General features: G+C 38.6%; 1 protein-coding gene across 3 annotated transcripts in view; it reads left to right on the top strand.

Moving 5' to 3' along the window:
* The window catches only part of LOC127841915 (uncharacterized), a 140,360-nt gene that overhangs the window by 1,631 nt on the left and 120,528 nt on the right, over nucleotides 1–18,201 (top strand). For all 3 annotated transcript variants that reach the window (XM_052371044.1, XM_052371046.1, XM_052371043.1), the window contains exon 2: nucleotides 6,602–6,788. In XM_052371044.1, the coding sequence (XP_052227004.1) occupies nucleotides 6,607–6,788 (182 nt within the window). In that variant the 5' untranslated portion in view covers nucleotides 6,602–6,606. The remainder of the gene's footprint in view (nucleotides 1–6,601; nucleotides 6,789–18,201) is intronic.

The raw sequence follows: 18,201 nt of genomic DNA on the forward strand, positions 1-18,201 counted from the left end.
AATGTAAACAGCTCCTGTCAATAGCCAAGGACGCATCACTTGACCAAGTTGTCCAGTCGCCCACGCGTATCACGGAGTACACCAGTAACATTCTTGACGTTTTCTTCACAAACAACATTACTCTCATCAATAAATGTGAGACCATCCCTGGAATAGGCGACCACGAAGCCATATTTGTGGACTCTAGCTTACGCCCAAGGAAAGTGAAGAAACCGCCAAGAAAAGTATACCAATACAGGAAAGCCGACTATCAGTCGATGCGCGATGAGTTGTCCGCACAGACTTCACAGTTTATGGAAAACACCAAGGATATGACAGTTAATGACTCGTGGTCTATCCTTGAAGAGCTCCTAAAAAGGCTTATGAACCAACACATTCCATCAAAAATGCTGTCTGGAAATAAGGTACACAAACCTTGGATCACAAAGGCGGTCAAGGTCCTCCACAGGAAGAGAAATAAACTCTTCGCCCCACAAAAAGCGACAGGAAAGTCAAAAGATCGACATAGCTATCTCCAGGCCAAAGCTACCTCTCAGCGACTAGAGAGGCAGGCTTATTGGAAATACATCGAGAACCTCATAGAAGTAGGCGACCAAGAAGAAGACCAGAAAGCCAACAAGCAGAAGAGGTTTTGGAACTTCATAAAGTCAACTAGGAAGGACAACTCTGGAGTGGCACCCTTGAAAGAAAATGGCAGGCTATACAGCGACCCACTAGACAAGGCCAACATACTGAACCGACAATATCAGTCAGTGTTCACCAACGACGAGGACTGTAATGCCAACCCAACACCAGATGGGGAACCGGCACCAACCATGCCACATATCGAGGTTACGACCCAAGGAGTGATGAAGCTGCTGATGAAGCTTAACCCCCAAAAGGCATCGGGTCCAGATATTCTTCCAGCAAGGGTACTAAAAGAACTGGCAAATGAGTGCGCCCCATACCTCTCCCTTATATACCAAAAGTGCCGGTCAGCTGGATCCATCCCAGATATATGGAAGACTGCTACAGTGTCTGCGATATTCAAAAAGGGAGACAGGTACAAAGCAAGCAACTATCGCCCAGTATCACTCACCTGCATATGCTGTAAAATGCTGGAGCATATCATTGTCAGCAATGTCATGGGACACCTGGACAGGAACAATATCCTTACTGACGGTTAGCATGGATTCAGAAGGAGGCGGAGCTGTGAAACGCTACTCCTAACTCTGTCGGACGAACTCCTGAAGTCACTAGACAAAGGGAAACAACATGACCTTGCCATTCTGGACTTCAGCAAAGCGTTCGACAAAGTTCCACACCAGCGTCTGCTGACCAAGCTGCACCACTACGGCATACGCGGCCAGACCTTGGAATGGATCCGAGCCTTCCTTACAGACAGAACACAGCGAGTTGCTGTCGACGGAGCACTCTTAGATCCCGCCCCAGTAGTCAGCGGAGTGCCCCAGGGAAGCGTTCTGGGACCGATCCTCTTCCTTGTTTACATTAACGACCTACCCCTTACAGTCTCCTCCAAGACCAGGCTTTTCGCAGATGACTGTGTAGTATACAGAGAAATATCCTCGGAGCAGGACAGTGAAGTGCTTCAGGAAGACCTCCGTCGCCTATGGGACTGGGAGAAGCTCTGGGGTATGTCCTTTAACCCAGAGAAGTGCTGCATTTTGTGAGTGTGCAGAAAGCGATCACCACTCCTGTACAGTTACACCCTCAAAGGCCACACGCTTGCATGTGAAGACGCATCCAAATACCTTGGGGTGGAGCTAACAAAGGACATGTCCTGGAAGCCACATATCCAACAAGTGATCAAGAAAGGCAACAGTTCCCTTGGCTTCCTACGCAGGAACTTACGGATAGGCAACGAAGAGGTAAAAAGTGCAGCATACTTTTCCCTCGTTCGCCCCAACCTAGAGTACTGCGGCACTGTGTGGAGCCCATACCATAAGGAGCAGATCCACGACCTGGAGATGGTCCAAAGACGAGCAGCCCGCTATGTGACGAACAGATATCACAATACTAGTAGCGTCACATCAATGCTCGAACACCTACAGTGGGAAACTCTAGAGTCCAGAAGAACCAAAGCCAAGCTGACAATGGTCTACAAGATAACCAACGACCTCGTGGACATACCAGTCTCGAAATACCTTTCCCCTGGCTCAAGCCGGACACGAGCAAACCACTCCATTAAGTTCCTGCCATTATCGACATCCACTTCATACTATCGCCACAGCTTTTTTCCAAGCATCATTGCCACCTGGAACAACCTACCAGCCTCCATTGCTGAATCCCCCGACTTGGTATCCTTCAAGCGTGGGCTAGCAAACAACCAGATTCTGAATAAGTTGTCAGCTCCAGCTACAAAGTAACTCCTAATGACCCCTTGTGGCTGTGCCGGTTGAGGCTCAATCCTCTCAGGGGCCACCGTAGCCGGAGAGGCATGAGGGAGAAGGGCGAAACGTAGCTGGTGTTCTGCTTTACTTTCCTCCTGTCTTTTAACTATCAAGCTCTTCTTACTTTACTGTCCCTCATTCTTTATTCTTATTCTTTCACCACCCGTCGCATAATAATCATGCGTGATTGCAGCGATGTACAATGTAGATGTAGATGTATATATATGTTCTATCAGAATTTTTATTATGTTTTTTTTTTATGAAAAGTTATTTTATGACATATTGATAGTGTTAATGTGACTTGGCCACGCGCCCAATACCTGTGATTTGGATAGAACCCGGGCCCACCCTGTTCCAAAGCAGACACTACCGGGTTGCATTATAAGCTAGCTCAGAGACGTAGATAACAGAGATAGGCAGCTCTCCAAATACCGGCAAACTCTCGTACGTCTTGTAAAAACAAGTTGTAACTTGCAGGTCTTTTTGTTAGCTTTCAAAGGTTGGAAGTCCTGACTTCCAAGCCTTAAATTTTGGACGTCCCAGACATTAAGTTGGAAGTCCCACTTTTATTTCAGTACCGGGTACTTTAAAAAAAAACTACCAAATGTGTGTATTGTTGGAAATGAACGTGTTCCAACACTATCTTTTACCCGATTATTCATAATTTATTTTTGTGCGTAATTAATGCCTGGACATCCACTAACATTAGCGCTGAATTAGTGTTGCAAATTCGTTCGATTAACAACATAATGCACAATTTTCAGTAATGCATGAATCTTATTTATTGAGTGAATGCAGTTTTCTTTTTTTACATATGATGAATAATTACATTGTAATTACTTATATTCCTCATTCTACCCATTTTATTTGCATAATTTAATAATAGAGGGAATAATCTATTCTAAAAATTATTAATAACATAACAATTAATATGCAGCAGAGAGCATTCAAGATACACCCGCGCCCTCGAAAGTGCCTTTTTGACAAAAAAATGCGGATTGAAAGTGGCCTTTTGACAAAATACTGCGCGTTGAAAGTGCCCTTTTGACAAAAAAGCCCCCCTGCCCTTTTCAAATCCTAGCTGGAGCACTGCACAAACAAACAAACAAAAACTACTTATAAAGCATATATAGCTGCCAAAACAACAAACCTTTCTGTTCACAAAACAACTTTAACAACCCTTGCTTAACGTTAATATTACTCAGGTGAGAGATCCAGGGCCATCATGGCCCTCTTGTTTAAAATTCCTCCACAATATCCTTCTTTCATATCATCTGTGGGACATTGTACAGGCAAAGAACCATATGTAGGTTATTTACTTTGGCTGACAATGTAAATCAGCTAGAAAAATCCAGACAACATTGGGGAATAAAACCCGGAACCCCTGTTTCCAAAGCACACCCTCTAAAGCGTTGTTATAAAAGCTGGCTCATATACAATGTAGATAGACAGAAAAAGTGCTAGTTATACCTCACCCTACTATTTAATTATGCCCCCGAAGGAGGGCATATAGTGATCAGACTGTCCGTCTGTCTGTCTTTCCGTCACACTTTGTGTGTCGGTTTCGGAAAATGCTCATAACTTTTATGTCGCTTCAGATAGCAACTTGATATTTGGCATGCATGTGTATCTCATGGAGCTGCACATTTTGAGTGGTGAAAGGTCAAGGTCATCCATCAAGGTCAAAGGTAAAAAATCAAATCCAAGGGAAGTAAGAAGCTTAAAAGGGAGATAATTATCTGTACCTGCCAAATGATAAAAAAAATTATAATAAATCAAAGCGGCGCAGTAGGGGGCATTGTGTTATTGACAAACACATCTCTTGTTTTATTATATTATATTTCTGGACAGCCATGTATTTTTTCTGCACGTTTAGAATGTACATGTCCAGGGCGCATTGGATTGGGGAAAAAAGTGAAATTAAACTGTGTTTTTATGCCCCCGGATCGAATGATCGGGGGTATATTGTTTTTGGCCTGTCTGTCTGACATTGTATGACTGTGTCTGTCATTCTGTCCCAAAACTTGAACCTTGGTCATAACTTTTGCAATATTGAAGATAGCAACGTGATATTTGGCATGCGCGTGTATCTCATTGAGCTGCACATTTTGAGTGGTGAAAAGTCAAGGTCAAGGTCATCTTTCAAGGTCAAAGGTCAAATATATGGCGTCAAAGCGCCGCAGTATAGGACATTGTGTTTCTGACAAACAGATCTCTTGTTTACGCTTACAATAACTATATAATTGAGAATAGATGCGTCTCTAGCAATATATTTGGTAAGGTTAAATTTATACAGCTTACCAAGAATATGAAGTAAATGATGCAATTTAGATTTTTTTTTTTTTAAATCTTCAATTAGAATTGCAGGTTCTCATTCGGGGATTTAAAAAAATACTTATTGACATTGGAAATGTATTCTTCCTTGATTAAAAAAAACTCATTTATCTTTTTATACACGCTAATTTAAAGGAACAGTCAACCAGATTGAAGAAAAAAGAAAAGTTCTATAATAACGTATTTTTTTACAATTATTAGTCTATATTGATTAAAATATCACGACTGGTATATTACATTAATTGCAAAATTGTGTTAAGTTTTCATATTTTCAGTATATTCGGTAATAAAATTTTACTGAGTATGTCTACCAGGTAACTTCCAGTTAACTATAAATAATGCAAGTGGATTGATCATTTTATGTATAAAATATATACAATTAACATGCAATATATACGCATGCACAATTCGCATTCCTGGGTTTACCATGTGATGATTATGATCAATCTACTATCCCCAGGTTCAGGGGCAACCACTTGTTTCCATCCCTGGTGTTTGGTGACTACCAACCAAACTTTCAATTGAACTCTGGTTGCTTAGGTGAGGACTGTGTGTATCAGCCACTGCTTGATGGACATCAACTGTTCGAATCCTTATTCAAGGAACATAAGCTAAAAGTTTCAGAATAATATTTGTTCTGAATGTCTGTTTCAAATTGTGTCTAACAAAATAACTGATTATTATGCTCCCCCAAAATTTATTTTGGGTGGAGCATTGCCCTTTGAAATTTTCCATTAACTGTACATATAGTGCAATTCTTGTCCGGGCTATTTCTCAGCAACTAATGACCTGAATTCAATGAAACTTTATGGGAAGCTTCACTACAAAGAGGAGATGTGCATATTATCAGCGGGTTCTGGGCGGATGATTTTTCACAGAATTATGGCCCTTTGAAATTTTCCATTAACTGTACATATAGTGCAATTCTTGTCCGGGCTATTTCTCAGCAACTACTGACCGGAATTCAATGAAACTTTATGGGAAGCTTCACTACCAAAAGGAGATGTGCATATTATCAGCAGGTTCTGGTCGGATGATTTTTCACAGAGTTATGGCCCTTTGTAATTTTCCATTAACTGTACATATAGTGCAATTCTTGTCCGGGCTATTTCTCAGCAACTAATGACCGGAATTCAATGAAACTTTATGGGAAGCTTCACTATCAAGAGGAGATGTGCATATTATTTTATATAGCGGGTTCTGGTTGAATGATTTTTCACAGAGTTATGGCCCTTTGAAATTTTCCATTAGCTGTACATATAGTGCAATTCTTGTCCGGGCTATTTCTCAGCAACTAATGACCGGAATTCAATGAAACTTAAGGGAAGCTTCACTATTAAGATGAGATGTGCATATTATCAGCAGGTTCTGGTCGGATGATTTTTCACAGAGTTATGGCCCTTTGAAATTTTCCATTAACTGTACATATAGTGCAATTCTTGTCCGGGCTATTTCTCAGCAACTAATGACCGGAATTCAATGAAACTTTATGGGAAGCTTCACTACCAAGAGGAGATGTGCATATTATCAGCGGGTTCTGGTTGAATGATTTTTCACAGAGTTATGGCCCTTTGAAATTTTCTATAAAAAAATTATTGTCCCCCCAACTACTGTGCCCTCAAGACATTTCCTTTTATCTGAATATATAGTGCAATATTGTGACAAAAAAAACCTTTGGGGAGCATCACCCGTCTCCGACAGTTTCTTGTTTGACTTGTTTTACAATGATTTTAAATAAATGTTTTAAATTATCTTTGCCTCGGCTGGGACTCCATCATTTTGAGATCAATATCTAATATTCTAACCATGCCATAATAGATGGACTTTATGTGAACTTGTATATTGTGAACAGATTTAGTTTATACTTTTTTTTGCAGGAGGCATGGATGTACAAGACGAATTGTTCTTGCGTATGAAACACGGCAGGAAGGAATGTATACGCCTGAATAGCGTGGTGCGTAGAATGAGCACGCTTCGTGCTCTAATGCAATACCACAAGGACCTGGCTCGCAAAGAGGTTGATGGCTTTGTAAACAGGATGTTGGACGCATTGAAGCAATTCAAGTAATGAACTTAAATTCTTGTAGGCATACTGGTATTCTGTACTATGACAGAGATAACTTATGTTTATGCCTCTGGTATGGTGGCATTCAAGTCTGACTTTTTGTTCATCACATCTTTTCACAGTTTCTCCCTTACACTTTGAGATATTAACCTGATTTTAAGCTCGTCTGTTTTCGGGTATTGTCATAGCCAGCTCATCATGTCGTCCGCGTTTTGCTAAAACCTTTACATTACACTACGTCTATCGCGATTTGTGCCTTCCACCTCACTCCCACCGTGGACAATTTTTCATGAGCGTGGAAAATCACCGCGATCAGAAGGTGTTTCCATCTTCCGCCTCGAAGGTTTCGCGGTGAAAAACAGGTAAATGTGAATGAACGTGTATATTTCGATATTGCAGACCGTATAATTTTTGCAAAGTTCGAGAATGTTTTGTTACATTTGTATGTACATTTGTATACATTGTAACTGGATTTTTAACAATCGTCATTATTTTCTATTGTTTACCCTCGTTCCAGAATCATTTGACATGTCGTACATCGAGAAAAACGCTCTAGACCACGATGTCGCACAAGTGAATTGACAGGTGTTTGACAATACACGGGGTCAAGTGTGTACACAATAATCTCGATACCGATTTTTCCTGCTTGATGGCCCGATTTGCACGCGTTTTGCACTCTCTGGAAAACTTGTAGAGGCAAACTTTTGTTTATGTCGTTGGATAAAATAATCGCCATTTTTTCTTGTCAATTTTAAGAAATGTTAATGCAGCATCAACAAACTAACACAATATCGCGTAAAGAGAAAAATGATGCATTTAATGTCAACCGTACTTTCGTTTGACAACGGATCATTTTAATTTCCTGCAACGATATCTATTTATACGACACATGACCACTAAATCCGATCTTAATAAAAAAGACAGTTCCGCTCGGTAAAATATTGTGTATTTTTTTGTTTAGTTCACATGATTGCTCAGGTGAGCTTTTCTGACCGGTCTTTGTCCGTAGTATGTCCTTCCGTCCGTCCGTCGGTTTGTAAACATTTGCTGGCAAACACTCTAGAGGCCACATTTCTTGTCCCATCTTCATGAAACTTGGTCAAAAGCTTTGCCCCAATAAAATCTTGGCCGAGTTCGAAACTGGGTTGTGCCGGGTTAAAAACTAGGTCACTAGGTAAAAAAAAAGAAAAACCTTGTAAACTCTGTAGAAGTCACATTTTATGTTCAATCTCCATGTAAATTTGTCAAAATGTTTGTCTTAATGATATCTTGATTGAGTTCAAAAGTGGTTCCTGTGTGTTGAAAAACATGGCTGCCAGTGGGCAGGGCAGTTTTCCTTATTTGGCTATAGAGAAACCTTGTAAACACTCTAGAAGTCACAATTTTTGCCCGATCATCATGAAAGTTGGTCAAAACATTGGTTTTATTAATTTCTTGGTTGAGTTCGAAAATGGTCCAGATCGGTGAAAAAACATGGCCGCCAGGGGGCGGGGCAGTTTTCTCTATATGTATATAGTGAAAACATGGGAACACTCTAGAAGTCACATTTTTGGTCAAATGTTCATGAAATTTGGTCAGAACATGTGTTTTTTTGGATATGACAGTTGAGTTTGACAATGGTTCGGATCTGTAAAAAAGCATGGCTGCCAGGGGGGTCATTTTCTTATATTTATATAGTAATAACAGCTTTTGAACACTAAATAGTTTATCATGTCTAGGGAAGTAACTGCAAATGAAAAATTATGTTGAATTGACAGAGTTGTCTCCCTTTTTAAAATATTTGTTTTAAACACAAGAAGATTAAGTGGAATTAACTATAAATGATAGTTTTACATTCTGGAAGATAGCAAACTTTTGAATATGTTTTTTATTGTTTGATGATTCTGTACAATATGGCATTCTTTTGTCAAACAATTAAAGCGAGACTTAACGATTTTTATATGTGTTAAATTGTAATATATTGATAAATACATGTTACAATAACACAAAATAGGCAAGATATTGAAGACGAATTTCATAAATTGCAGCAAAGACAAATAAGCGCCCTGAGCTGATGGTGACGAAGATATTTCGTACATATTTTCCTACAATAACCGAAGAATTGTCTTTTTATTAGGATCGGAGTAAGTGTTCGTGTGTCGAATGAATAGACATCGCTGCAGGAATTTTAAAACAACCATTAAACTAAATTAAGATTCACATTGTACATGCATGATATACATTCTGGCGAATTCTACTGTACAGACATTTTCGATTTCAGAATTAAATATCTCGCTTATTTCGCATTTTTCGACACATGTTCTTAAGTGATATTTTAATTATATTGAAATGTATGACCTTTTTAACACTCTAGAGGTCACATTTATTTTCCGATCATCATGAAACTTGGTCTGAAGATTTGTCCCAATGATATCTTGGATGAGTTCGAAATTTTTATTTTGTTGCTTTAAAAACATGGCCACCAGGGGCGGGGAATTTTTCCTTATATGGCTATATATGGCTTCTGTAAAACCTTGTTACCGTAGGTTTCCACGTATAGCGCGCAGTGTTGTACCTCCAAAATTTAAATTAAAAAGCTGGTGCGCGCTATACATTGATATAACGCTATCCTGGCTGCTAAATTGGTAAAAAATATGTTGTGGCCGTAAATAATCAAAATAGCGGCCATGTTTTTATCCAGAAAACTACCACCCTATAATCGTACAGACTGAGGGGCCATTGTCGAAACAACAAGAAGTTGCTTTTGGTAGATATGAATGCGGTAGAAGAACTTTTGGTAAAAAATAAATTTGTTTGAATAAACTTGCGGACATTTCTTTGTTTGTGTTTTTACACTTGTTTATTGATGAATTCCGATGGGGATTGTTGTCGACATTCCGGAGAGCAGGCAAGGGTAGGTGAGAACGAGGTCTTTTTTGCGGGTAACGGTAGGTGTGAAAGGGATTCATTTTGCACTTTGTAATTGGCAGATGTTATTGAGTAATATGTGTCACTACTTGTTAAGACGCTAATTGACATTTCAGACACTAATTGACACTTGAGAACGTGAAGATATGCAATTGCATTTTGTGTGTATAAATATTAAACGTTAAATAGTGGTGTACCTCAACAACTGTATCCCTGTCTTCTATGCGACATTCAAATTTACCAGTAATGCCCATGCTTTCCCCAAGGAAAAATCACACGATGTACACTAATTCTTTTTTTCTCACGTTTTTCACGAAATGCACGTGGACTGTTAATCTTTTGCTAGAAAATTACAAAATTGTCAGAAAAGTATAGTGCTATGCAACCCATGCTCCTAATCATAATGACGCTTCCTATTTTGAATGCTTAATTAAGCTTTCCAATGCCCCGGATTATTGGATTGTGCAATAGTAAAATGGCAGCCATTTTCGGTTCGATTTGGTGGTTTTATTGTCTTTTAATATTTTTTTCTCCATTTTTGCATTTAAAAAACAGCCTGCGCGCTATACACGGTAGCGCGCAATACGTGGAAACCTACGGTAACACTCTAGAGGCCACATTTATTGTCCAATCTTCATGAAATTTGGTCAGAAGATTGGTCTCAATCATATCTTGGATGAGTTCGAAAATAATTATGTTTGCTTGAAAAACATGGCTTCAAATGGGGCGGGGCATTTTTCCTTATACGGCTATAGCAAAAACACTCTAGTTTTATTTGATTCAGTTGCCCAGTCTTCATGAAATTTGGTCAGAACATTTGTGTCCTGTGTAGTAAAGTTTGGTTTTATTATTTCAGTATCATGTACCATTAACTGTTTTATTATTCCCCCCTTCGAAGAAGAGGGGGTATATTGCTTTGCTCATGTCGGTCTGTCAGTCGGTCTGTCGGTCGGTCCGTCCACCAGGTGGTTGTCAGACGATAACTCAAGAACGCTTGGGCCTAGGATCATGAAACTTCATAGGTACATTGATCATGACTCGCAGATGACCCCTATTGATTTTGAGGTCAGTAGGTCAAAGGTCAAGGTCACGGTGAACAGAAATAGTAAAATGGTTTTTGAATGATAACTCAAGAAGGCATACGCCTAGGATCATGAAACTTCATGGGTAGATTGATCATGACTTGCAGATAACCCCTATTGATTTTGAGGTCACTAGGTCAAAGGTCAAGGTCACGGTGACCCGAAATAGTAAAATGGTTTCCGGATGATAACTCAAGAACGCATACGCCTAGGATCATGAAACTTCATGGGTAGATTGATCATGACTCGCAGATGACCCCTATTGATTTTGAGGTCACTAGGTCAAAGGTCAAGGTCACGGTGACCCGAAATAGTAAAATGGTTTTCGGATGATGACCCAAGAACGCATACGCCTAGGATCATGAAACTTCATAGGTAGATTGATCATGACTTGCAGATTACCCCTATTGATTTTGAGGTCACAAGGTCAAAGGTCAAGGTCATGGTGACCCGAAATAGTAAAATGATTTTCGGATGATAACTCAAGAACGCTTTTGCCTAGGATCATGACACTTCATAGGTACATTGATCGTGACCTGCAGATGACCCCTATTGATTTTCAGGTCACTAGGTCAAAGGTCAAGGTCACAGTGACAAAAATCGTATTCACACAATGGCTGCCACTACAACGGACAGCCCATATGGGGGGCATGCATGTTTTATTTTGAAAATGGTTTTGAATTAATTAAGAAATTATCAAAAACGTTACCTGAAGCGATGGTTTGTTGACATCCAATTGTCCCACACATAGCCGAAAAAGTCACGTGGTACAGGCACCTTGATATCAGAAATTCTGACTATTTAAATAACTGCAACACTGTATCGACAACAAACTTCTCTTATTACTATAAATGAGTTTGAGATTGTGCGGCAATAATAGTCCACATTTGTAAATGTATCCGATCGGTTAGCTACTTTTGAAAATGCCGTTCAAATACCTTTCAAAACGATGCGGATTTATGCCCTGCTAAATCTGACCGACTAAGAACAACATGAGTATAAAATAGTTGTAATAAATACTTAACATGCTTTAAAATATCAGTTCTGTCAGTTTATGTAGAGACATTTACTTTGTTACCTTGATTGTTTATTAAAAAGAAACAATACATTTGTTATTATACCATTTTCAAGGGCTCCAATGCATCAATTCGGGGAATCACCTGGTCAGATTTGAGAAAAAATGGCCGCCGATGTCTCGATTCGAAAAATTGAGTTTTCAAACAAGTACATCTACCCTATTACTTGTTTTTAATCTGATAACGCCTATCATAGGGGGTTACCAGACGTTTCCATACCAAGCCATTTGCTCACTGTGGACGTTTCCATCCAAAACCGTTTCCTCCCAAGACGTTTCCTTCCCAAAATAATTTACATGTGGACCAAATTGATATTGGATTAAGTATAGTTATGCCCCCCTTCGAAGAAGAGGGGGTATATTGCTTTGCTCATGTCGGTTGGTCGGTCTGTCGGTCCGTCCACCAGGTGGTTGTCAGACGATAACTCAAGAACCCTTGGGCCTAGGATCATGAAACTTCATAGGTACATTGATCATGACTCGCAGATGACCCCTATTGATTTTGAGGTCACTAGGTCAAAGGTCAAGGTCACGGTGACCCGAAATAGTATAATGGTTTCCGAATGATAACTCAAGAACGCTTAGGCCTAGGATCACGAAACTTGATAAGTAGATTGATCATGACTCGCAGATGACCCCTATTGATTTTCAGGTCATTAGGTCAAAGGTAAAGGTCACAGTGACCCGAAATAGTAAAATGGTTTCCGGATGATAACTCAAGAACGCTTAGGCCTTGGATCATGAAACTTGATAGGTAGATTGATCATGACTCGCAGATGACCCCTATTGATTTTTAGGTCAAAGGTCAAGGTCACAGTGACCCGAAATAGTAAAATGGTTTCCGGATGATAACTCAAGAACGCTTAGGCCTAGGATCATGAAACTTGATAGGTAGATTGATCATGACTCGCAGATGACCCCTATTGATTTTCAGGTCACTAGGTCAAAGGTCAAGGTCACAATGACCCGAAATAGTAAAATGGTTTCCGGATGATAACTGAAGAACGCTTATTCCTAGGATCATGAAACTTGTTTAATTTTTCATAACACAGAATTTTCATAATTAACAACTGTTTTAGTCATTTTTGACGATGCTGCTAAGCATTGTCTAAGTTATCATATCATGAAAAAATTATTCACAATGGCAACCTATGTAAAAGACTGAGCCAGTCCGATTGAGATAGCTCGATTTTTCTAATCGGCATACCTCGCTGATTATCATTGATAAAGGTATAGGAAGCTCAGCTATAAATAGGACAGCATATTCTGGGAAAAGATTTAATAATAGTTTGAAAACGTTAATTTTAAATCAGTTATATTCAATCCATTATATGTTTATAGATCAATGAAACAACTATGCATTTTCTGTATTGTATTTGACATTTGTCGTGATTCAGTAAATAAATTGCGAATTAAAATGTGTATAATTAACTTTCAACGCGATCATGAGTGTAAAGAAAACGAATGATTTCGAACCTGTCATTTGTAAACGTTGTAGCGACTATGGTATATAAACAGCATAATAGCTGTATCATATCTGTGATACTCGCTCTTCTGCGTGCTTACTCATTTTGCTTTTTTTATAAACTTTTCAAACATAAATTACAGAGCCACATCAGTGCAAATACTATGTTTGACAATTCATTCGTTTGTTGGATATTGTTTGCTGTTTTAAACACATATTAGGTCATATCGCAGAGATTTAGTTAACCTTACCATGTGTTCATGGGCGAACTCACGTATTCAAGTGCTCTTACGATTATGTGCTCATACCCACTTTCGATCGGGAATCATCATGAAATTATTGCGGTACTTAACGAACAAACATGCCTAAGCTTATTAAATTAGAAAAAAAGAACAATAATCAAAAAGAAAAAGTATATGTTCATGAACATGGGATTGTGAAATCCCGTCCTTACACATAGCATCATTAACTTAGGAAAGGAAACAACGAAATATAAAGTTTGGTATGATATACCTGTGAAATTAAAGAGCATGGTGTAATTAAAGAGCTTGTCAAGTTTTGAATTTATATGCTGAAACGTAATGTTATAACCCACAAACGTTTTACTGTAACAGACAGTTTTTTTAAGATAAGTGGTACAGAAAATACACGTCGAATACCTTTTTAAAGATATTTCTTGTTATATTTGATCGAGAATGTAACCCACCTCCCAGTTTCGCTGAAAGGATCAAGTTCCCCACGGGTACTACTTCCCCGTACCCCCAATTTTTTTTTTCGTACCCTACATTTTTCGTACCCAATTTTTTTGGTACCCATTTTTTTTTCGTACCCAAATTTTTGCTCGTAACCAAATTTTTTTTCGTACCCAATTTTGTTACTACCCAATTTTTTTTCCTAACCAAATCTTTTTACGTACTTATTTTTTTTTTGGCATAATTGTTGTACCCAAAATTTTCGTACCCATTTTTTCCTACCCAAAATTTTCGTACCCACATACACAATTGTGGTGATGTAGATAAACTTAAATAGATGATTTTATATCAATCCTGTTCAAAAGCATCGTCACACCAGTACTGTCAGTACTTTGATTACTTATGGTAAGCCTATCAACTAAGAGAAAGCTGAAATGAAGACAACATTTAGGCCATCCTTAAAAAATTGTTTGTTTGGCACAACCTGACCCAGGTAAATTTTGGTGTGTAGGTAGGTAGGGATTTTATTTTTTTTTAGTAATTTTTTTTTCTGACATTGAACTCCGACATATACCAAACTGAAAGGTAATTATCAAATAAAGCTCCAAGTCTTCTGCCTCTGGTAAAGATTTTTCTGCACCGTCTGTATCACCGCATGTGTATTCGTAAGTCTATTTTTTCAATAAAGAACTTCGAAAATATAATATAATCGACGAAAAATACTTTTATCTGAAAATGACAGTCCGAAAAAGTGTACACATTTTGCACATGAAATAAAATGTGCATATCATTTGACTTCAGAAAATGAAAAAAAGTAACCTTGCAAATGCGCAATTAATATACTATTTAGTTGACATATTACTTTACAGTAGCATAGTTTGTGAGTAAAAAACAAAGTAATTATAACATTTTAATTTCAATCAAGAACAGAAAGGTGCAACATCTTCGACATGTAACTAATTATTTAATTATCATCCTTGAATTCAGATCGATAGTCGGTAGAAATTTGCAAAGTGATCAGCTTAAAAATAATTTATTGAGTGTTACGCTTCTTTTCATTTTCTTATTTTTTATACGACTTTTGCCATTGGTCGTTATATTGTAGGCAGATGACAATATCAACCGTGTATTCCATTATCTGCGCATAAATGACCCAATATTACCAGATAGCGAACTCAATGTTGATTGGCCAGCTACCATATTATGCGCTTCAAATTGTTCATGGAAACAAACAGAAAAACAGTTTTAAAAAACACTCCGGATTAAAATGGCAGATGTTTTCAATGAAATTTAACGAGATTTAAGCATATTCGCAAATTATATTTTTCTTGAGCCGAATTCGCTATACTTTCGCAAATGGCGAATGACAGCCCGAACCCTGTAATAGTGAGCATTTATTCCAAAAATAACATGTTCGCAATGCTCGCGCTGTCGTTCGCCATTTGAGTCCTTTGCGAAAATATTGAGAATTTGGCACAAGAAAAACCTAAATTGCGAAAAACCTAGTAAAATTTCGTTGAAAACATCCGCCATTTTAATCCGGACTGGTTTTCTATATTTGTCTCTTTGTTTCAATGAAAGTGTTCGCAATTCGAACAGTTAACGAAACCCGGTCTGTACCCGATTAGACATTGCTTGACCTTATTGTTAATGAAGTGCAAATGGTAGCTGGCCAATCAGCATTGAGCTCGCTTACACATGACATGACGTTGTCGAATGAAACATGAGGACTGGTGGAGCTATCAGATAATATTGGGTCATTCATGCGCAGATGTTGTATAATTTGAATACACATTTAATATCGCCGTCTGCCTCAAAAATAGCGACAGGTCGGAAAGTCGTATAAAGAGATAAGCAAATGAAACAAAAACGTGACAATACCTGTCAATAAATATTTCTAAGCTGACCACTTTATCTTTCTACAGAATATTTACCGATCTGAATTGAAGAGTGATAATTAAATAATTAGTTATATGTCGATAATATTACACATCTCTGCCGATTGCCGAATTGAATTGAACGGTGATAATTAATTAATTTGTTTTTTTACTCCCAAACTATCCTGAACAACAGCAGCGTATTTTAATTAAAGGGATACGAGAAAAACAGGAGCGGTTTAATTGTATTTAAAGTCTAATTAATCGCATACGCATATGTCAAATAAATAGGCGACTCAAATAAATACCTGTTCACGTTTTGTTCATTGCTTTTCTAGATATCCTTGAAAGAGCATTAAATTTAATTACGCAAATAACCGAAAAGGATAAAAAGCGGAAAGGAAAAATTAAGCGGAAAGAATTTTCGGCGAGCAAAAAAAATTTTTTGGGAAAGTAACAAAAAAAAATTCAGTCGGGCCGATTTTAGTGGGTCATGCCAAACAAAAGAATTTTTAAGGATGGCCCTACACAATTTTGCAGTATCTATCTCCATTGTTTAACCTGCTGAGTTATATTTCCCAATCTATTTTTAGTTCTGCTCTAGAATTTGTTAGACCCCAGATATTGATTATTGCAGTGTGTAACTATTAACTACTCAGCTTACTGACCCTCTCACTTTGCTGTATGCCAGATGTTAATATCAGTGGTCAGTAATAAAAGCTGGTTGAACTGTTTGATATATTTTTAGCTCACCTGATTGCTCAGGTGAGCTTTTGTGACCGGTCTTTTTCCGTCGTATGTCCGTCCGTCTGTCCGTCTGTCCGTTAACATTTGCTTGTAAACACTCTAGAGGCCACATTTCTTGTCCCATCTTCATGAAACTTGGTCAGAAGCTTTGTCCCAATGAAATCTCGACCGAGTTCGAAACTGGGTTGGGCGGGTAAAAAACTAGGTCACTAGGTAAAAAAAAGAAAAACCTTGTAAACACTGTAGAAGTCACATTTTATGCCTTATCTTCATGTTACTTTGTCAAAATGTTTGGCTTAATGATATCTTGGTTGAGTTCAAAAGTGGTTCCGATCCGTTGAAAAACATGGCCGCAAGTGGGGGGGGGGGGGGCATTTTGCCTTATTTGGCTAAAGAGAAACCTTGTAAACACTCTAGAAGTCACAATTTTTGCCCAATCATCATGAAAGTTGGTCAAAACATTGGTTCAATTGATGTCTCAGACGAGTTCAAAAATGGTCGAGATTGGTGAAAAAACATGGCCGCCAGTGGGCGGCGCATTTTTCTCTATATGTATATAGTGGCAGTTTTCCCTATTTGGCTATAGAGAAATCTTGTAAACACTCTAGAAGTCACAATTTTTGCCCAATCATCATGAAAGTTGGTCAAAACTTTGGTTTAATTGATATATCGGACGAGTTTAAAATGGTCGGGATTGGTGAAAAAACATGGCTGCCAGTGGGTGGGGCATTTTTCTCTATGTATAGAGTGAAAACATGTGAACACAGTAGAAGTCACATTTTTGGCCCAATTTTCATGGAATTTGCTCAGAACATTTGTTTCCTTGATACGAGAGTTGAGTTCAAAAATGGTTCCGGTCAGTTGAATAACATGGCTGCTGGGAGGGGGACAGTTTTCTCATTATGCCCCCCCCCCCCCCCTTACGAAGAAGAGGGGGTATATTATTTTGCTCATGTCGGTCCGTCCGTCCACCAGATGGTTTCCGGATGATAACTCAATAGCGCTTATGCCAAGGATCATGAAACTTCATAGGTACATTGATCATGACTCGCAGATGACTCCTATTGATTGTCAGGTCACTCGGTCAAAGGTCAAGGTCACGATGACCCGAAATAGTAAAATGGTTTCCGGATGATAACTCAAGAACGCTTAGGCCTAGGATTATGAAATTTCATAGGTACATTTATCATAACACGTAGATGACCCCCATTGATTTTCAGGTCACTAGCCTAAGGTCAAAGGTCAAGGTCACGATGACCCAAAATAGGAAAATGGTTTCCGTATGATAACTCAAGAACGCTTAGCCTAGGATCATGAAACTTCATAGGTACATTGATCATTTCTCGTAGATGACCCCTATTGATTTTTAGGTCACTAGGTCAAAGGTCAAGATCACGGTGACCCAAAGCAGTAAAATGGTTTCCGGATGATAACTCAAGAACGCTTAGGCCTAGGATCATGAAACTTCATAGCTACATTGATCATGACTCGCAGATAACCCCTATTGATTTTCAGGTCACTTGGTCAAAGGTCAAGGTCACGATGACCCGAAATAGTAAAATGGTTT

Source organism: Dreissena polymorpha, chromosome 8 (genome assembly GCF_020536995.1).
Source record: "Dreissena polymorpha isolate Duluth1 chromosome 8, UMN_Dpol_1.0, whole genome shotgun sequence".
NCBI classification, from domain to species: domain Eukaryota; kingdom Metazoa; phylum Mollusca; class Bivalvia; order Myida; family Dreissenidae; genus Dreissena; species Dreissena polymorpha.